Genomic DNA, 14,243 nt, shown 5'->3' on the forward strand with positions numbered 1-14,243 from the left:
AATTTATTTACTTTTGGCTGCGTTGGGTCTTCGTTGCTGTGCGTGGGCTTCCTCTAGTTGCGGTGAGCAGGGGCCTTTCTTGTTGTGGAGCACGAGCTCAGTAGTTGTGGCATACGAGCTCAGTAGTTGTGGCACACGGGCTTAGCCGCTCTGTGGCATGTGGGATCCTCCCTGGCCAGGGCTTGAACCCGTGTCCCCTGCATTGGCAGGCGGCTTCTTAACCACTGCGCCACCAGGGAAGCCCTCCTGATTTTTAAACATTGCAAATTCTTTAAAAGAGAAAAAAAATTTTTAATGTTGATGGCCAAGAGAGGCCTGCGTTCTGAATCCAGCCCCCTGCCGCCCGTTTGAGATGTCGAGGGCGAAGAGGAGGAACTGGGGATGAGGTTCGGACCCAACTTCTCCCACCAGAGCCCACGCCCTAAACCCCATGCTAGGTCCCCCCAAAATGGCCCGAATTCTGAGTTGTCCTCGTGTACACACCGTGCGCAACCCCCTTGAGTGTGGGTGAGACATTATTTGGTAAAGGTGAAGGGCTTTTTCAGAGGCAATCAAGGTCCCCAAATCAGCTGACTTTGAGTTGATTGAAAGAGAGATCTGCCTGGGTGGGCCTGGCCTAATCAGGTGAGGCGTTCATAAAAGTCTGGGGAGCAGCAAACAGCCGTGTGCTGAACTGCTGGTGGAGGGGGCCGTGTGGCAGGGACCTGGGGTGGCCAGCAAGGAAACTGGACCTTAGTGCTACAAATGTAGAAAAGTAATTCTGCCAACACCCGAAGGGGCCTGGAAGCAGATGCTTACAGATGAGAACGCAACCCAGCCAATGCCTTGATTACAGCCCGGTGGGACCCTGAGAAGTGGACTCAGCCACCCTGTGCTGGCCTTCTGACCCTCAGAAACTGTGGGGAAATACATAACTGTTTTTAAAGCAGCTAAGTTGGTTCGTTTGTTCCACAGCAAATGCTAAGTAATACAGCCAATCTGCCCAAAGTTCCTTTTCTGCAGTAATCAATACCCAGTCTCTAAGCTACCCACTCACACAGCCTAGTGATTGAACATTAAATTTCCAGGCAAGACCAAAGAGCCCCCTTCATCCTTCCCTGCGTGCCAGCTCACTGCTGTGCTGACTCACGTGTGCTATTTTTATTTATTTATTTTATTTTTGGCTGCGTTGGGTCTTCGTTGCTGCGCGCGGGCTTTCTCTAGTTGCGGCGAGCGGGGGCTACTCTTCGTTGCGGTGCGCGGGCTTCTCACTGCGGTGGCTTCTCTTGTTGTGGAGCACGGGCTCTAGGTGCGCGGGCTTCAGTAGTTGTGGCACATGGGCTCAGTAGTCGTGGCTCACGGGCTCTAGAGCGCAGGCTCAGTAGTTGTGACGCACGGGCTTAGTTGCTCCGCAGCATGTGGGATATTCCCGGACCAGGGCTCGAACCCGTGTCCCCTGCATTGCCAGGCAGATTCTTAACCACTGTGCCACCAGGGAAGTCCACGTGTGCTATTTTTGACCTGCCTTTATGAACGTGGGCACATCTGTGACCTAAGACAGTAGGGGGGATTCTCTGTGACTTTTGCCTTGGACATTGTCCCCTCAACAATCAGGGCCTTTGATGGATTCCCCCTATACTAGGGCAGGACCTGCCTCTTTCCCGGGAGGGCACTGGGTGCCCCATACTCTGTGAGGACACTTCCGCTGGACGTCAGGCACGGAGGTGCTGCCGCTTTCTCCCTCATACACGAGCCTGCTTGTCCAGGAGCACCGTTGGGGCCCCAACTGTCACAGCTGGCCCTGTAGCTGCTAAGTGGGTGTCTGCACATCTTCCAGCCCAGTACGTACAGCCCGTCACCTCCAGGGGGCAGCGTGACTGACGTAGGGTCCACCTGCCCCTCCAGGTGGAGGAAGTGCCCGTGGCCACCCAGCCTTGCAGTCCCCATCTGTCCTGACTCAGGGCTGGTCACACCCGTGGCGTCGCCAGAGGGACAGCGGCCAGTGTGACACAAGCATCGCGCTAATGCTGGTGCTTTGGAACCTGCCTCTCCTGCTGTGCCCGGGGCTCCTGTGAGCACCTTGGGGATGAGCCCGCCAGTCTGACCGAGATCCGGCCGTGGTGCCCTGTCCAGGGCGGCCAGATTCAGCCAATACAAACCCAGGACGTCCACTTACATTTGACCTTCAAAGAGACAATGAGTGATTTTTTTTTTTTTTTTTTTTTGCGATACGTGGGGCCTCTCACTGTTGTGGCCTCTCCCGTTGCGGAGCACAGGCTCCGGACACGCAGGCTCAGTGGCCATGGCTCACAGGCCCAGCCACTCCGCGGCATGTGGGATCTTCCCGGACCGGGGCACGAACCCGTGTCCCCTGCATCGGCAGGCGGACTCTCAACCACTGCACCACCAGGGAAGCCCGAGTGATTTTTATTTAGCGTAAATATGTCCCAAATATTGCACGGGATATACTTGTACTGGAAAAGTCATTCATCATTGGCCTGATTTTCAAATGGAACCGGGCGTCTGAATGTTATCTCCCATCCCTCCCCCTGCCACCCTGGCCGAGAGACGTGTGGGTGAGCGTTCCCTCAGACCAGGCAGCACCTCCATAGCTGACCACAGGATCATGAGCTCGTAGCAGCTGCTGTTGGAGCACTGAGGGCTGGGATGGTTGTCACACAGCAGAAGTTGACGGATACACACAGGGAGTGAGCCCCAGGGCCCGGAGGGGCAGCCCGGCTCCTGGACCCTGATCCCCACGTGGTCCCGCAGGAGTTAACTAAATAAGAGCGATGCTGCCAGAGAAGGTGAAAAACGCTGAGAGTGAGCAAGGGTTCTGGCTTTTCAGTTGGAAACTCGGTTTGTGTTTCAGCCTTTCTAATGGCCTTCGAGAAAACTCCCTCCCTCCCCGGCTCATATACCCCAAGCTGGGAGGAAACCAGGAAAGACTGAACGGCCGCGGGACCCGCAGACCCAGGCTTTGTCCCCACTTCGGCCCCCATCCAGACAGAACCCCCCCCCCCGCCTTGGGAATTGCGCTAAGACTTCATTTAAACCTCTCGCCCAGAGCCTTGTGGGACGGCAGCCTGGCAGGTGGATAGAATTCTCTCTTCGTTCCTTAAGGGCAGAGGCCGGTGAGAAGAATTAAACGAAAAGTGAATCATCAAAACAAGACCTTCCCACCAGCCTCATCGAATCAAGAACTTCAAGGACGCTGCACTTTTCAGGACACTCCTCATCTTTTTAAGCCAGTAACTGGATCATTCCTGGATTGTTCCCAAGGGGCTTCTGAGGTCTTCAAGCGAGAGAATACTTTTCTCTCTCTCTTTTCAAAAACTTGTGGTGAAATACACAGAACATAAAATTCACCATCTTCACCATTTTTAAGCGCACAGCTCGGTGGCATTAAGCACACTCACATTGTTGTGCAACCATCCCACCATCACCTCTAGAACTTTCTCATCTTCCCAAACTGAAGCTCTGTCCCCATGAAACCCTGACTCCCCACCCCTCCCCCGGCCCCTGGCCCCCCACCATCTACTTCCTGTCTCTGTGGATCTGACTCCCCCAGGGCCCCCCTGTGAGTGGAACCACACACTGTGTGTCCTTCTGTGTCTGGTCAGCAGAATAACGGCCCCATGACGTCCCCGTCCTGGTCCCAGGAACTGCAGACGTGTCATGGGGCAGAGGAGACTTTGCAGGTGGGATTGAGTTAAGACCCCTGAGATGGGGAGGACCCTGAATTCCCCGAGGGGCCCAGCGTCATCCCAGGGTCCTTATAAGAGGGAGGCAGGATGGTCAGAGGCAGAGAGAGACGGGAGATGCTGCGCTGCTGGCTGTGAGGATGCAGGAGGGGCCGCGAGCCAGGGATGTGGCGCCTCTGGAAGCTGGAAAAGGCGGGAACCGATGCTGCCCTGGAGCCTCCGGAAGGACCAGCCCTGCCCACACCTGGATTTAGCCCCGTGAGACCCGAGTCGGACTCCTGACCTCCAGGACTGTCAGAGAACCAATCTGTGCTGGTTTAAGCCCCCTGTTCACGATGACTTGTTCCAGTCACCCCAGGAGACTCACATCCTCAGAGCAGGGGGACCAGGGGGACCGACCCATGGACACCAGGGTGAGGATGTGCTGGGACATGGGGGAGGACCTGGCGAGACTCAGGCAGGTTGTATCTAAAACCCCAAAATGCTTTCCTGAAGGGCGGGGGCCCACATTTGGTTCCTGGGGCTGGAACCCCAGAGAAGAGCTGACCTTGGCCACCGCGGGGCACGCCGCCGGGCCCAGGCGCTCCCCATGAGGACAGATGCCCTCCTGCCTCAGATGGCCTGTTCTGCCCGAAGCAGCCCCCCTCGACCTCAGCTACCCCTGCCCCGGGCACCCTTGGAGACCCGCAGCCTCAGCTATTTCAGGCCACAGAGCCTCCCTGGCCCGCGTGGGCCGCTTTCAAGATGCAGCTCTTAGAATAGCTGTGGCCGTTTTCCCTGCGGCGACTGCAGGGGAAGGAGTTTTAAGGAGGAGAGGGGCCGGGGGCAGCAGGAGGGGACAGGCCCTGCTGGCTGGGTGCCACCAGTTGCTCCTAGCCTCTGGAGGCCCAGGCTGGTGGGAGGAGGGGGCTGCCATCGGGGTCATTCTGGGGTCAAGGCCAGGGGTCCCATCACCATCCCCATGGGTGGGGGCGGGAAACGGAGGCAGGGCAGGTGGAGGGGCCCCTTGGCCACACAGAGGGGCAGCAGAGCCAGGTTTGAGTCCGCTGCCCATGGCCTTGCCCACGATGATCTTCTCTGCGGGGGTTGTGCCCCTGGTGCACACGCGGAGCCTAACTAAAGACCCCTCCAACTTCCCCTGACGCCAGAGGGCTGGGGACTCCGCAAGCGCTTAATAAGTGCTCCGAGCATGGCTGACGGGGCCACGTGGGAGAACTGAGACGGCCACTTGCTCACTGAACAAGCACTGCTTGAGCACCTTCTGTATACTACACTCAGGGATGTGGGGGACAGCCCGGGTGGGGCAGGGGCAGAGGCAGGAAGCAGCAGCCCTGGGGGCAGTGACATCACCCAGAGAAGTGAAGCAGGCAGAGGGGAAGGGAGAGGTCCAGGGCGGCCGACCACACCAGGCGGGGGACGGCCCCGCAGCTGCTTTATTTCATGGGGGGACAGAAGGACCCCCTTCAGACCCCACGTCGAGCCCTTTTCTCTGTCCGGGGCTGGCCCTCAGACTGGAGGTTTCCCAGGGCTGGAGCAGGGCAGGTCTCCCCTGTTCGATTGGGATGTCCCAGAAGAAGGAGCTGAGCGTCTCCCCTCTCAGACTAGCGGGAACAATTACATCTGGAGGTGGGGGATTTGGTCTCCTTCTTCCCCGGACCCAAGAGCGTTTGGCAACATCATAGGGGCAGAAGGAGTCATCCCCAGCTTTTGACCCAGAAAGCACAACGATTTCTGCAGGAAAAGAAAAGCGGAAAAGAAAAACCTCAAGCCCGAAAGTGCATCCACCCCTGGGCTTGGCAGCATGAGATTTGAGGTTCTTGGATCTGGATTTAAAGAGGAACCTATGTCCTAAGGCGGGGGCTCAGGACGGTCCGCAGTTCCCAGGGCCCAGGGCCCAGGGCAGGGCAGGGCAGGGGGTGGGCGCCCGGCCCCAGGCTCAATCCTCATCCTCGCTGGCATAGATCCGGGCTTCCCAGCGCTCCGCCATGGCGTTCTTATGGCGGGTTACCCGTGTGGCCTCCAAGACCTGCAAGAGGAGGCACGAAGTCCCCATCGGGGTCCTAACGCCCCCAAGAGGGAGTCCCAAAAGGTCCTAGCTCCCCTCGCTGCTAACCCGTAGGAGAGGCCTAGAGCAGGGGTAAAGCAGGACCATCCCCTCCTCTGTTCCAGACCCTCTACTCCTGGTAATAGTGCCAAGGAATGTGTTAACTCATGCTGAGCTCCACAGTAGGGAAATGCCGGGGTCTGGCATTTGGGACTCAGCTCAAAGAGGGTCACAAATGTATTCCACAAATCCACTGAGGTAGCTGGCCTTCTACACATCTCAGATGAAACGCCTCCCTCAAAGAAAATGCCCCTGTCTTGGGCCGAGTCAGCCCCAAAACCATCTGGTAAAGAGGCGGCACATGGAACCTCTTTCCACAATCTATGCTCATGACAGGCATCAAAAGCAGGTCACAGAAAAATCCACCTCAGGCAGACACTATCAATCAAGAAGATATCCAGGGAAGTCCCCACACCCAGAAGAAGGGCTTCTGAGGGCCCTGACGCAATAGGGCAGGGGGCACAGATGTGGGAGGGAAAGGCTCAGGTCCTCGCCCCCAGGAGCACACTCACCTCCGAGTTGACTTGGTCAGTGGGGTTGAGGCCGGCATACTACAGGAAAGGAACATATGTCAGCCCCCGGGGCCCTCTAGCCCTGCCCACCCCAGAGCCCCCCTGGACTCAATGCACAGCCCCCTCAGTCACCACTTGGGGCAGAAGGGAAGGTCTTCCCTGCCCACCGTGGTCCCCCCAATCACCCCAAACTCAAAGCCATCCACCATGCTGCTCTCCTCAGCGAAGCCTCGGTCCGTCATTTGCACCTGTTTTCTCTTTGTAAACGTCATCGTAATAAAGACAGTTGACATTTATGGAGCTCTTGCCGTGGCCAGGCCCTACTCTAAGGTTGGAAGGGCGCTGTTCTTATTATCATGCTCATTTTACAGAGGAGGAGACTGAGGGTCAGAGAGGAGTAGGGTCTTGCCCATCACACCGCTGGCAAGCTGCAGGGCTGGGCCTTGAACCCAGGCCCCTGGGCTCCACTCTGCCCCAAACCTCTGGGCCAGTCTCTGAGCACCAGATTGGCGAGGCTGGAGCTGGTGTTATTCTCCATGGTGTCAACAGTACCCGCCCAGGGAGGAGAGGGCCTCACGGTTAGGAATGTGGGGTTTGGAGTCAGGCCTGGGTTCAAGTCCTGGCTTGGGAGCTCAGACTGTATGACCCTGGGCATAGGCGACTAAGGCTTTCTCCAGAGAATGGGCCACAGGACATCCCTCCAGGGTGTTAAAAGCACAGTGCGTGCAGAGCTCTGAGACATCCCTCATGAGGTGTGGATAATAATCAGAAATAACAATGATGGTAATAAACACATGAAAATAATAAGGGTGATTTTGATAGATTGCCACAGCTCTCCTCCTCCAAGCGGAGCTGCCTCTCAGCCTTTGGCTCAGGGGGACAACCTCATGGTGGGGACCCTGCTTATGTGGCCCAGACATGAAGAGAGGCCCAGTTTACCCATCGTGCACCACACGTGTGGGGGACACAGGCGCACAGTCACGGGCAGGGCAGTGAGGGAGGCAGGTGTCAAACCCAGCTCACCCTTGAGCCTTGCCTGACCTTCCCTGGCCCTAATGGGGGGCGTCAGACCTTGTCCAGGCCTCCAAGTGCATGGCAGGGCTCGAGACTCACCCACTGCTCATTCTTCTTTCTCTGCCTGGGGGCATCCTCAGCTGAGGCCTCTGCCGTCCACACCAGGCCGGAGTGCAGGTGGATGGGGGTGAAAAAGTGTGACTCAGACACCGAGTAGCTGTCCGTGATGCCTGGGGTAGGGAAGGAAAGAAAGGGCATCAGGGAGGATCCCGGGGTCTCCTGAGGGCAGAAAATTCGTCAGACCCCAGCCCAAGGGACACAGAGTCTGGCTAAGAGGCTGGACCAGTTAAGGAGATGGGTGAATGGACAGACAGAGCAGACAGCAGGTTGCAAAAACTGATAGACAGAGTGACCCACATAGCCAGTTAGGAGAAACTGGATCCACAGCTGAGCCGACCACACAAGGAGAAAAACATTAAAAGTCACACGGGGGGGTATTTTGCCTTGACAGAAAAGGAGCAATCGACCAAGAGGCTAGGACATCTGTAAACCTTTATGCACCTAACAACAAAGTGTCCAAATGCATAAAGAAAAAGCCCAAGGCAAAGTTATTTCTCCAAAAGCTACTGCTTAAGCAGACAGACCAGCCAACCGGGGTAGTAGACGAAGTCCCCCAGATGCCCCCCAACCCCCAGCCTCTCCTGGCACCCTCACGCTCCTCATGCCGCCCTCCTCTGCTCCAACCTTTGAGACTCTGAGCAAAGCAGCCCTTCCCAGGACCCTGCCTCACCAGATGCGCGGGAGGAGCTCCTGGAATCTTGGTCACCGCACTCGTCCGGAGGCAGGGAGAAGACCTCAGGGTACAGAGCGCTCCGCCGCTCGTCAGCCACCTCCCGCTCCCGCCGCAGGACGCTCTCCACCTCCCTCTCCAGCAGCTCTGATGACTGGGACTTCTGTAGCCTCAGTGCCGGGGCCCCAGCCACCTCCCAGCCCCAAACTCGGGGGGCCTCAGCTTTCTCAGGCTCATCCGGGACCCCGAACCTCAAGGGACGCAGGCGGAAGTACTCCCATCGCACGACACCCCTGTTGGCACACAGGGGTCCCCGGGGAGGCTCCTGCTTTGTGCTTGCAGGCCTTGCAGAGGACCCCGAGGGATGCCTCTGAGACCCTGCGGCCTTTGGAGAGCCCACAGGCCTGGCCTCATCGGCAGAGAGACCGCTGGGCTTGCGGTAGGTGTGGAAGGCTGGGGGTTCTCCCGGGGGCGTCCGGGGGCTCAGGAATGGCTGGTAGGCATCAGGTGGGATGCGGTTCACCTTCCTCACCTCTGGTGTGGGGCTGGCTGCGCTGGCATCTGGGGTCGGGCTGAGGATGGAGTCTGCGCTGTGGACTCTCCTGAGGATGGGCTGGGGGCCTTCGGAGAACCAGTCGGATATGGACGCCCGGCCCACCTGCAGGCCCTCGCGCCGGTGGTCCTCCTCGCGCTGCGACCCCTGAGCAATGTCCCGCTGCACGTAGAGCGACGGGCGCCCCCTGTGCGGCCGCGGGGCCGTGGCCGGGCTCGCCTTGCTCAGCAGCGGCCTGGCCGGGATCTCCAGCAGCTCCTGCTGGCTGGCCGCCCGTTGCAGCCCCCGCTGCTCCCGGAGGTCTGCCTCCCGCTGCTGGGCCAGCCGGATCTCCCGCTCAATGGGCGTCTCCTTGGCGGGTTCCGGGGACCCCTCTTGGGACCAGGAACCAGGGTCATCCGAGGCTCGGGCACCAGAGCTGGCGGGTAAACCGTGGACCCTCTTCTCGTCCGTGACCACCTCCTTCTCCTGAGGCTTGACTGGGACGACATACCCATTGACCAGGGGTGGCCCGTTCAGGGCCTTGGAGGCCTGGCTGGCCCCAGGTTGTGGGATCCGAGGAACCCCCGCACGGGCGTGGGCCGCCCCGGGTGGAGCGCTCCTCTGCTCCAGGCTCAGGAACTGCCGCCTGGCTGCCAGGAAGTCGATCTGCTCTGTGTCAATCATGTTCTCCTCCAGGGGCGTGGACTGCGGGCGGCCGGGGCTCCTGGGCTCCCCGTGGTCAGGGGTGCCACGGAGCATGGCCACCGTGCCGCTCTTCCTGACCGCCTGGTCCTGAATGACCGCCCGGCGTTCCCACTCCAGGTCACGTGGCCGCCAGGGCGGGGTGTCCCCAGCCTCCAGGTGGTAGGCCTTCACCTCCATCTCATCGTCCTCCGGGCAGGGCAGCTGTGGGGCCAGCCGGCCGGGGAAGACATGCAGGCTGAGGGGTGTCCCCGTCTGCACCATTTCCAGAGAGGCCTCGTGGTCAGCAGGCCAGGCCACTGGCTCATCCTGGCCCCAGCCTCTGGCCGCGGACCTCACGTCCACCAGCTCAAACGAGTAGCTGGTGTCGCCTTTGAAGGCCATGCCGGCCACACGGGGTGAGTGGGGGATGCTGAAGATGGGGTATCTGGTCACTCGGTCCATGTTCTTGGGGTCTCTGCCCACCAGAGGATCCCAGGGTGGAGAAGATCTGGGCTCACTGAGGGAAGAGAAAGACATGTCAGTCACCAGGTCAGAGCACCTGGGGGGAGGTGCCATCCCACTCCCTTCAAGGGCAAAGTCCTGGCCAAGTGGCCTCTGTGACTGGCCCAGGGAAGGGTAGGTGACCCAGCCCTGCCAATCAGAACATTCCACCCTTTGGCCTCTGCGATTGCTTCAGGGATGGACATGTGACGCAACCTGGCCAATGACGTGAAATCCTGGGACTTTGCAATTAACGTGGAAAATTGGACCCTCTTCCCACTGGGCTTATTAGGCTGGTTGGATGAGGCCAAGAGCTGTTGGGGGGCCATATGTGTCCTCCTGTGGATGCACCTTGCTTAAGAGCACCCCCAATCCCAACACAGCATCCTAAAAACTTTGTTTGAGCTCCTGGATCCAGCCACACCTGAATCCCAAGGTGCCCCTGTACTGACCCAACGACTCGGCCCCTGTGTGTCTAACATTTGCAGGTACCCCTCCCACCTCCTCTGCCAGACACTGCACACCCTGCAGGGTAAGCCTTCCACCCAGTTCACCGCTTCCAGACCCAGGGCCACCCCTAGACAGCCTCTCTCCCAGGGCACACACACCCTGAGGTTCCTTCTGTGATTTTTTCCATCTGACATTTACAGATGAGCCCAGTGGGCCTGCCCCTCTCTTGGGGATGTCAAGTGGGGAAACTGAGACCCAGAGAGGGGTGGTGACGAGCAGACTCCCACACCCTCGTTCTCTCTCCTGCACCTGTCCAGCAGGACACCTGGTCCCATCCCAGACAATCCTTCTCAGCACCATAAAGCACCATAAAGGAGCGCCTTGGACCTTGTCCCGCTGGGCCGGGCGACACCCTGACCCAGTCCTCCAGGGGGCCCAGCCCCCCTCCCAAGAGTCCCGGCTCCCTCTGAGCACAGCTCCAGGAGCCGTTGTGAAGGCCCGGCACTTGCTCTCACACCCCTGTGACTCCTGGCGTCCTCACACCCTACCCAGGGCTCTCAAGACCGCCATCCGGCCTCAGGCCAAACCCCCAAACTCTGCAGGCACCAGACCCCAAGGTCGACCCTCTTCCTCCTCCCTGTGCCAGAACGACCCTTATTTCTGTTCCTCCACAGCCTTCTTAGCTACAGCCTACAGGACACCTCCTCCAGGGAGCCCCCCCCCCGCCAGATTGTCCCCAACCTCAGAACCTGTGGCCTGATCATCCTGTGTGTACCCAGCCCGGCACAGTGTGTAGCCACCGTTTTACAGCTGAGGAGAGGAACTCAACTCCTCAAGCGACCATGGTCCCCCGGCCTTGGCCCCCGGGTGCCACCAGAGCTATTGGGTCCATCGCTGCATTTTTACACCAACTTGCTTGTAAAAGCTAAACATGGTTTTAAAAAGAAAAATGCAGACCCTCCCTGAACATGAAGTCGATCATGGGGAACCATGTTACACCTAACGCAGTGTCACGCAATCTTTCAAATATTGAGACTATAATTAAGAAAACAATATTAAAAAACAAGCAGGCTTGGGTAATAAATTCCAGCCAAGCGGGCAGAGCCTCTGTCCCAATGATGAACGTGGCTGGGGGTGCACATCTCTCTGAAGGGAGGGGTTCTATTTAAGGCCTGTCACCTCCCACCTGAAGCCATCAGCCAGGACCCTCTCTCCCTCCCAGTGGGCCAGGTGAGCAACCCCTCCCTCAGCCCGGAGTCTGGTACACAGCAGGTACACAGTGGCTGACTCTCACTCTGGGTGCTCAGGGCCCAGGGTTTGGGCTCATTCTAGCCCAGACCCGGATGCCCCTCCAGCCCCAGCCCACCCTGGACGGCAGGTCTGGTGCCCGCGCCCTGCAGCTCCCCTCGGGGGGCAGGTGTGGCAGGACTGACTCAGAACCATTTGCCTAGTGCGGGGCCAGAGGCTCACCCGGCCTGATTTATAAGCCACATTCCGGGCAAAAGAACCGCACGCCCAGAGGGTGTCAAGTCTGCCTGTGGGTGGGGCAGTGTGGGGGACTGCTCCTTCCTCAGCCCATTCCTTCTGGGTGATTCACTGAGGTCAGTGGGGTGGGGTCCCCCTCGCCTGCGTCCTTGGGCAAGTCTCCCTTCCGACCTCAGTGTCCACACCTGGACAGTAGGCAGAGTCCAGAGCACGCAGCTGCCACCACGAAGGGCTGCCGTGAAGACTCGGCGCCCTGTCCCTGGTATACAGTAGGCGCTCGATAAATGCTTTCACGGCAGTGGCTGATGTTATTATTTATACCCTGGATCCACCACCGATCTCGAAGTGACCTTGGGGCAGGCATTCCCTCTCAAAAAGCCTCAGTCTCCCTGTCTGTAAAGTGGGACGTTGCTGACCCCACCGCCGGGTGTGGGGAGGATCAAGGAGGCCTGAGTGGGTGCCTGGCGCAGAGAAACCCTCGGGGAGAAACGCCCTCTTGGAGGCTTCGTGGACTCTGTGCAAATGAGTAGCAATAGCGCTCAGAGCCTCCCAGCTCCTGGTGGGGGTCCTCGTAATTGGGCATCTCACACCGGCAGCTTTTTTGCCTCTCATAAGAGCCTGTGACGAGGGGAACCATTCTTCTCCCCAACATATAGCAGAGGAAACCGAGGCCCAGAGAAGGGTCACACCAGGGAGTGACAGAGCAACAGGTTCTGAAGCCAGGGAGTCTCCACCTCGTCCTCCAGGAAGCCCCCCCCTGGATGGCTCCTCCCCAGCCCCAGCTTTGTACCCTGTTGATACCAAAACTGAAACTGGGTTTATGGTCCCTGGTGCCACACACCTGCTTCCTCATCACCGCGACTGGCCTCCTGCCCTTGGGCAAAGGCCTGCTGGAGGGGCCTGGGGCTCAGCAGGGATGGGCTCCTGGGCTTCTTCTGTCCCTCGGGGCTACGGTCTCCGGGACCCTGGCTGGCAGAGGCCCAACCCCTGGACACACCTGGACACTGGGCCAAGTCTCTGAACCGGCCCCACAGGATCCCAGCTGCCCTCCCAGAGGCTGGACACCTCCCCACGCTGACTGCCCCATCCCCCTCCTAGGAGCCCTCCGATCCCACGGGAGGGTTGTAGGCTGTTCAAGGCCTCCCCAAGCAGGGCGCTGGCTGGGGCTAAGCATCTCCCCAGAAAGCTCCAGAATTCCCAGAACCAGTGGGGGGCCCTGTGCCTCTGGCCCTGGGGGTGCCGGTCAGGCCCCTCACTTAGAGGGTCAGAGATCAAGGCCCCTTGGATTTGGGGTCCTGAAGCCCAGGGTGGAGACTGGGGACCTGGCAAAGTTCAGGGATGGGGCTCTGCTCCCCTGGGCGGGTGCAGCGTGGGAAGGGCACAGACCTGGCCTCAGAGCCAGCCAGCGGGTACAGAGCGAGGGGAGGCCCCCGCCAGCCCCTGGGACCCCACTGAGTCTGGAGGGGGCTGAGGGTGGGGCTGGGGGCTCCCTCCCTGTACCCTGAAGGCCCCGCTGGTGAGCAGATGGTGCCGCTGGCACACAAACGCCCATGCCCAAAGAAGAGCCCACCCCACTCAGGACCCCCGCCCCCCCATTTCCCCAGACTCACCTCTCGGCTCTGAGCCGCAGCAGCCTCCAAGCCTGGCTCTGACTCTGTGGACGGCACAGGGGCCTCCCAGCCCCGCCCTGCCCCAGGTTGCCAGGGGACAGAGCCCCGCCCCGTGAAGCAGGTGCACCCCCTCCTCCCAGGCCCCACCTGGGCTCAAGAAACAAAGTCCAGAGGAGGAGGAGAAAGACGACACCACAGAGTAGAGGGCAGGCACCACGCCCATGGTGCACGGCCCCTCGGGCCCCAGGGGCCCCCAGCCCACAAAGTTGCAGCCAGAACTCACCCAGAAACCTTCCAGCTGCCGTCTGGCTTTCCCATCACCTCTCAGCATAGCTCAGAGAGACGCTGTCCCTTGCCCGGGGTCACATGGCTGGTCCACGAACCAGCTGCTGTTTCTCGGGGTGGGGGGTGGGGGTTCAAGTCCAAACCCCCACTGTGCCACCTGGCTTAACCCACCCTTTGGGGCCATTTCCCCAGAGAGCTCCTTTCTGGGACCAGCCCAGCTTCCTAGTCTCTGGGGGCGTTAAGCTGGGCCTGGGTTCAAATCCCACTTAACCATTCTGAGACTCTGTTTCCTCCTCCGGGAAATGGGGACATCACAGGGCTGGGAGATGCCCCCAGCCCACTTCTACATAAAGGGCCAAATGAGGACATAAAGGCACCAGAAAGCGTTGGGATGGGCAGGGCCCGGGCCCCACTGACAGAGGGAGGCACGGAGGCTCGAAGAGGGTGGTGGGTGTCCCAGGTGCTTGGCTGTCCTGATTCTTGGTCGAGGTGCAGAGGACCTGCCAGAGCCACGGAACCCAGTGTCTGCGGGAAAGTCAGGCCACTGGGCACAGTGGTCAGTCAATGGGGGAGGGGACACAGTGGATGGG

The 14,243-nt window shown here is 59.6% G+C and overlaps 1 protein-coding gene across 2 annotated transcripts; it reads right to left on the minus strand.

Moving 5' to 3' along the window:
* Nucleotides 1–5,069: 5,069 nt before the first annotated feature.
* On the minus strand, nucleotides 5,070–9,872 carry MISP (mitotic spindle positioning). Of its 2 annotated transcripts, none has more exons than XM_067734536.1 (4): nucleotides 8,104–9,872; nucleotides 7,413–7,543; nucleotides 6,300–6,338; nucleotides 5,070–5,414 (listed from the first exon to the last, which is right to left on the minus strand). In XM_067734536.1, the coding sequence occupies exons 1-4, from the start codon at nucleotides 9,857–9,859 to the stop codon at nucleotides 5,298–5,300; spliced, it is 2,043 nt and encodes a 680-aa protein (XP_067590637.1). In that variant the 5' UTR covers nucleotides 9,860–9,872; the 3' UTR covers nucleotides 5,070–5,297. The 2 variants fall into 2 exon arrangements, with proteins under 2 accessions (XP_067590637.1, XP_067590638.1); XM_067734537.1 differs by having other exon boundaries at nucleotides 5,070–5,709.
* Between the last annotated feature and the right edge of the window lie 4,371 nt (nucleotides 9,873–14,243).

Source organism: Pseudorca crassidens, chromosome 3 (assembly GCF_039906515.1).
Source record: "Pseudorca crassidens isolate mPseCra1 chromosome 3, mPseCra1.hap1, whole genome shotgun sequence".
Classification (NCBI taxonomy): domain Eukaryota; kingdom Metazoa; phylum Chordata; class Mammalia; order Artiodactyla; family Delphinidae; genus Pseudorca; species Pseudorca crassidens.

Bases quoted from the DNA above. Each gene is read 5' to 3' on its own strand.
- MISP (XM_067734536.1), bottom strand. From the start codon at position 9,859: ATGTCTTTCTCTTCCCTCAGTGAGCCCAGATCTTCTCCACCCTGGGAT. The intron at 6,339-7,412 runs GTGAGTCTCGAG...CCTTTCCTGTAG, and splicing joins GAAAGAAGAATGAGCAGTGG to TATGCCGGCCTCAACCCCAC. The intron at 5,415-6,299 runs GTGAGTGTGCTC...CTTTTCCTGCAG, and splicing joins CTGACCAAGTCAACTCGGAG to AAATCGTTGTGCTTTCTGGG.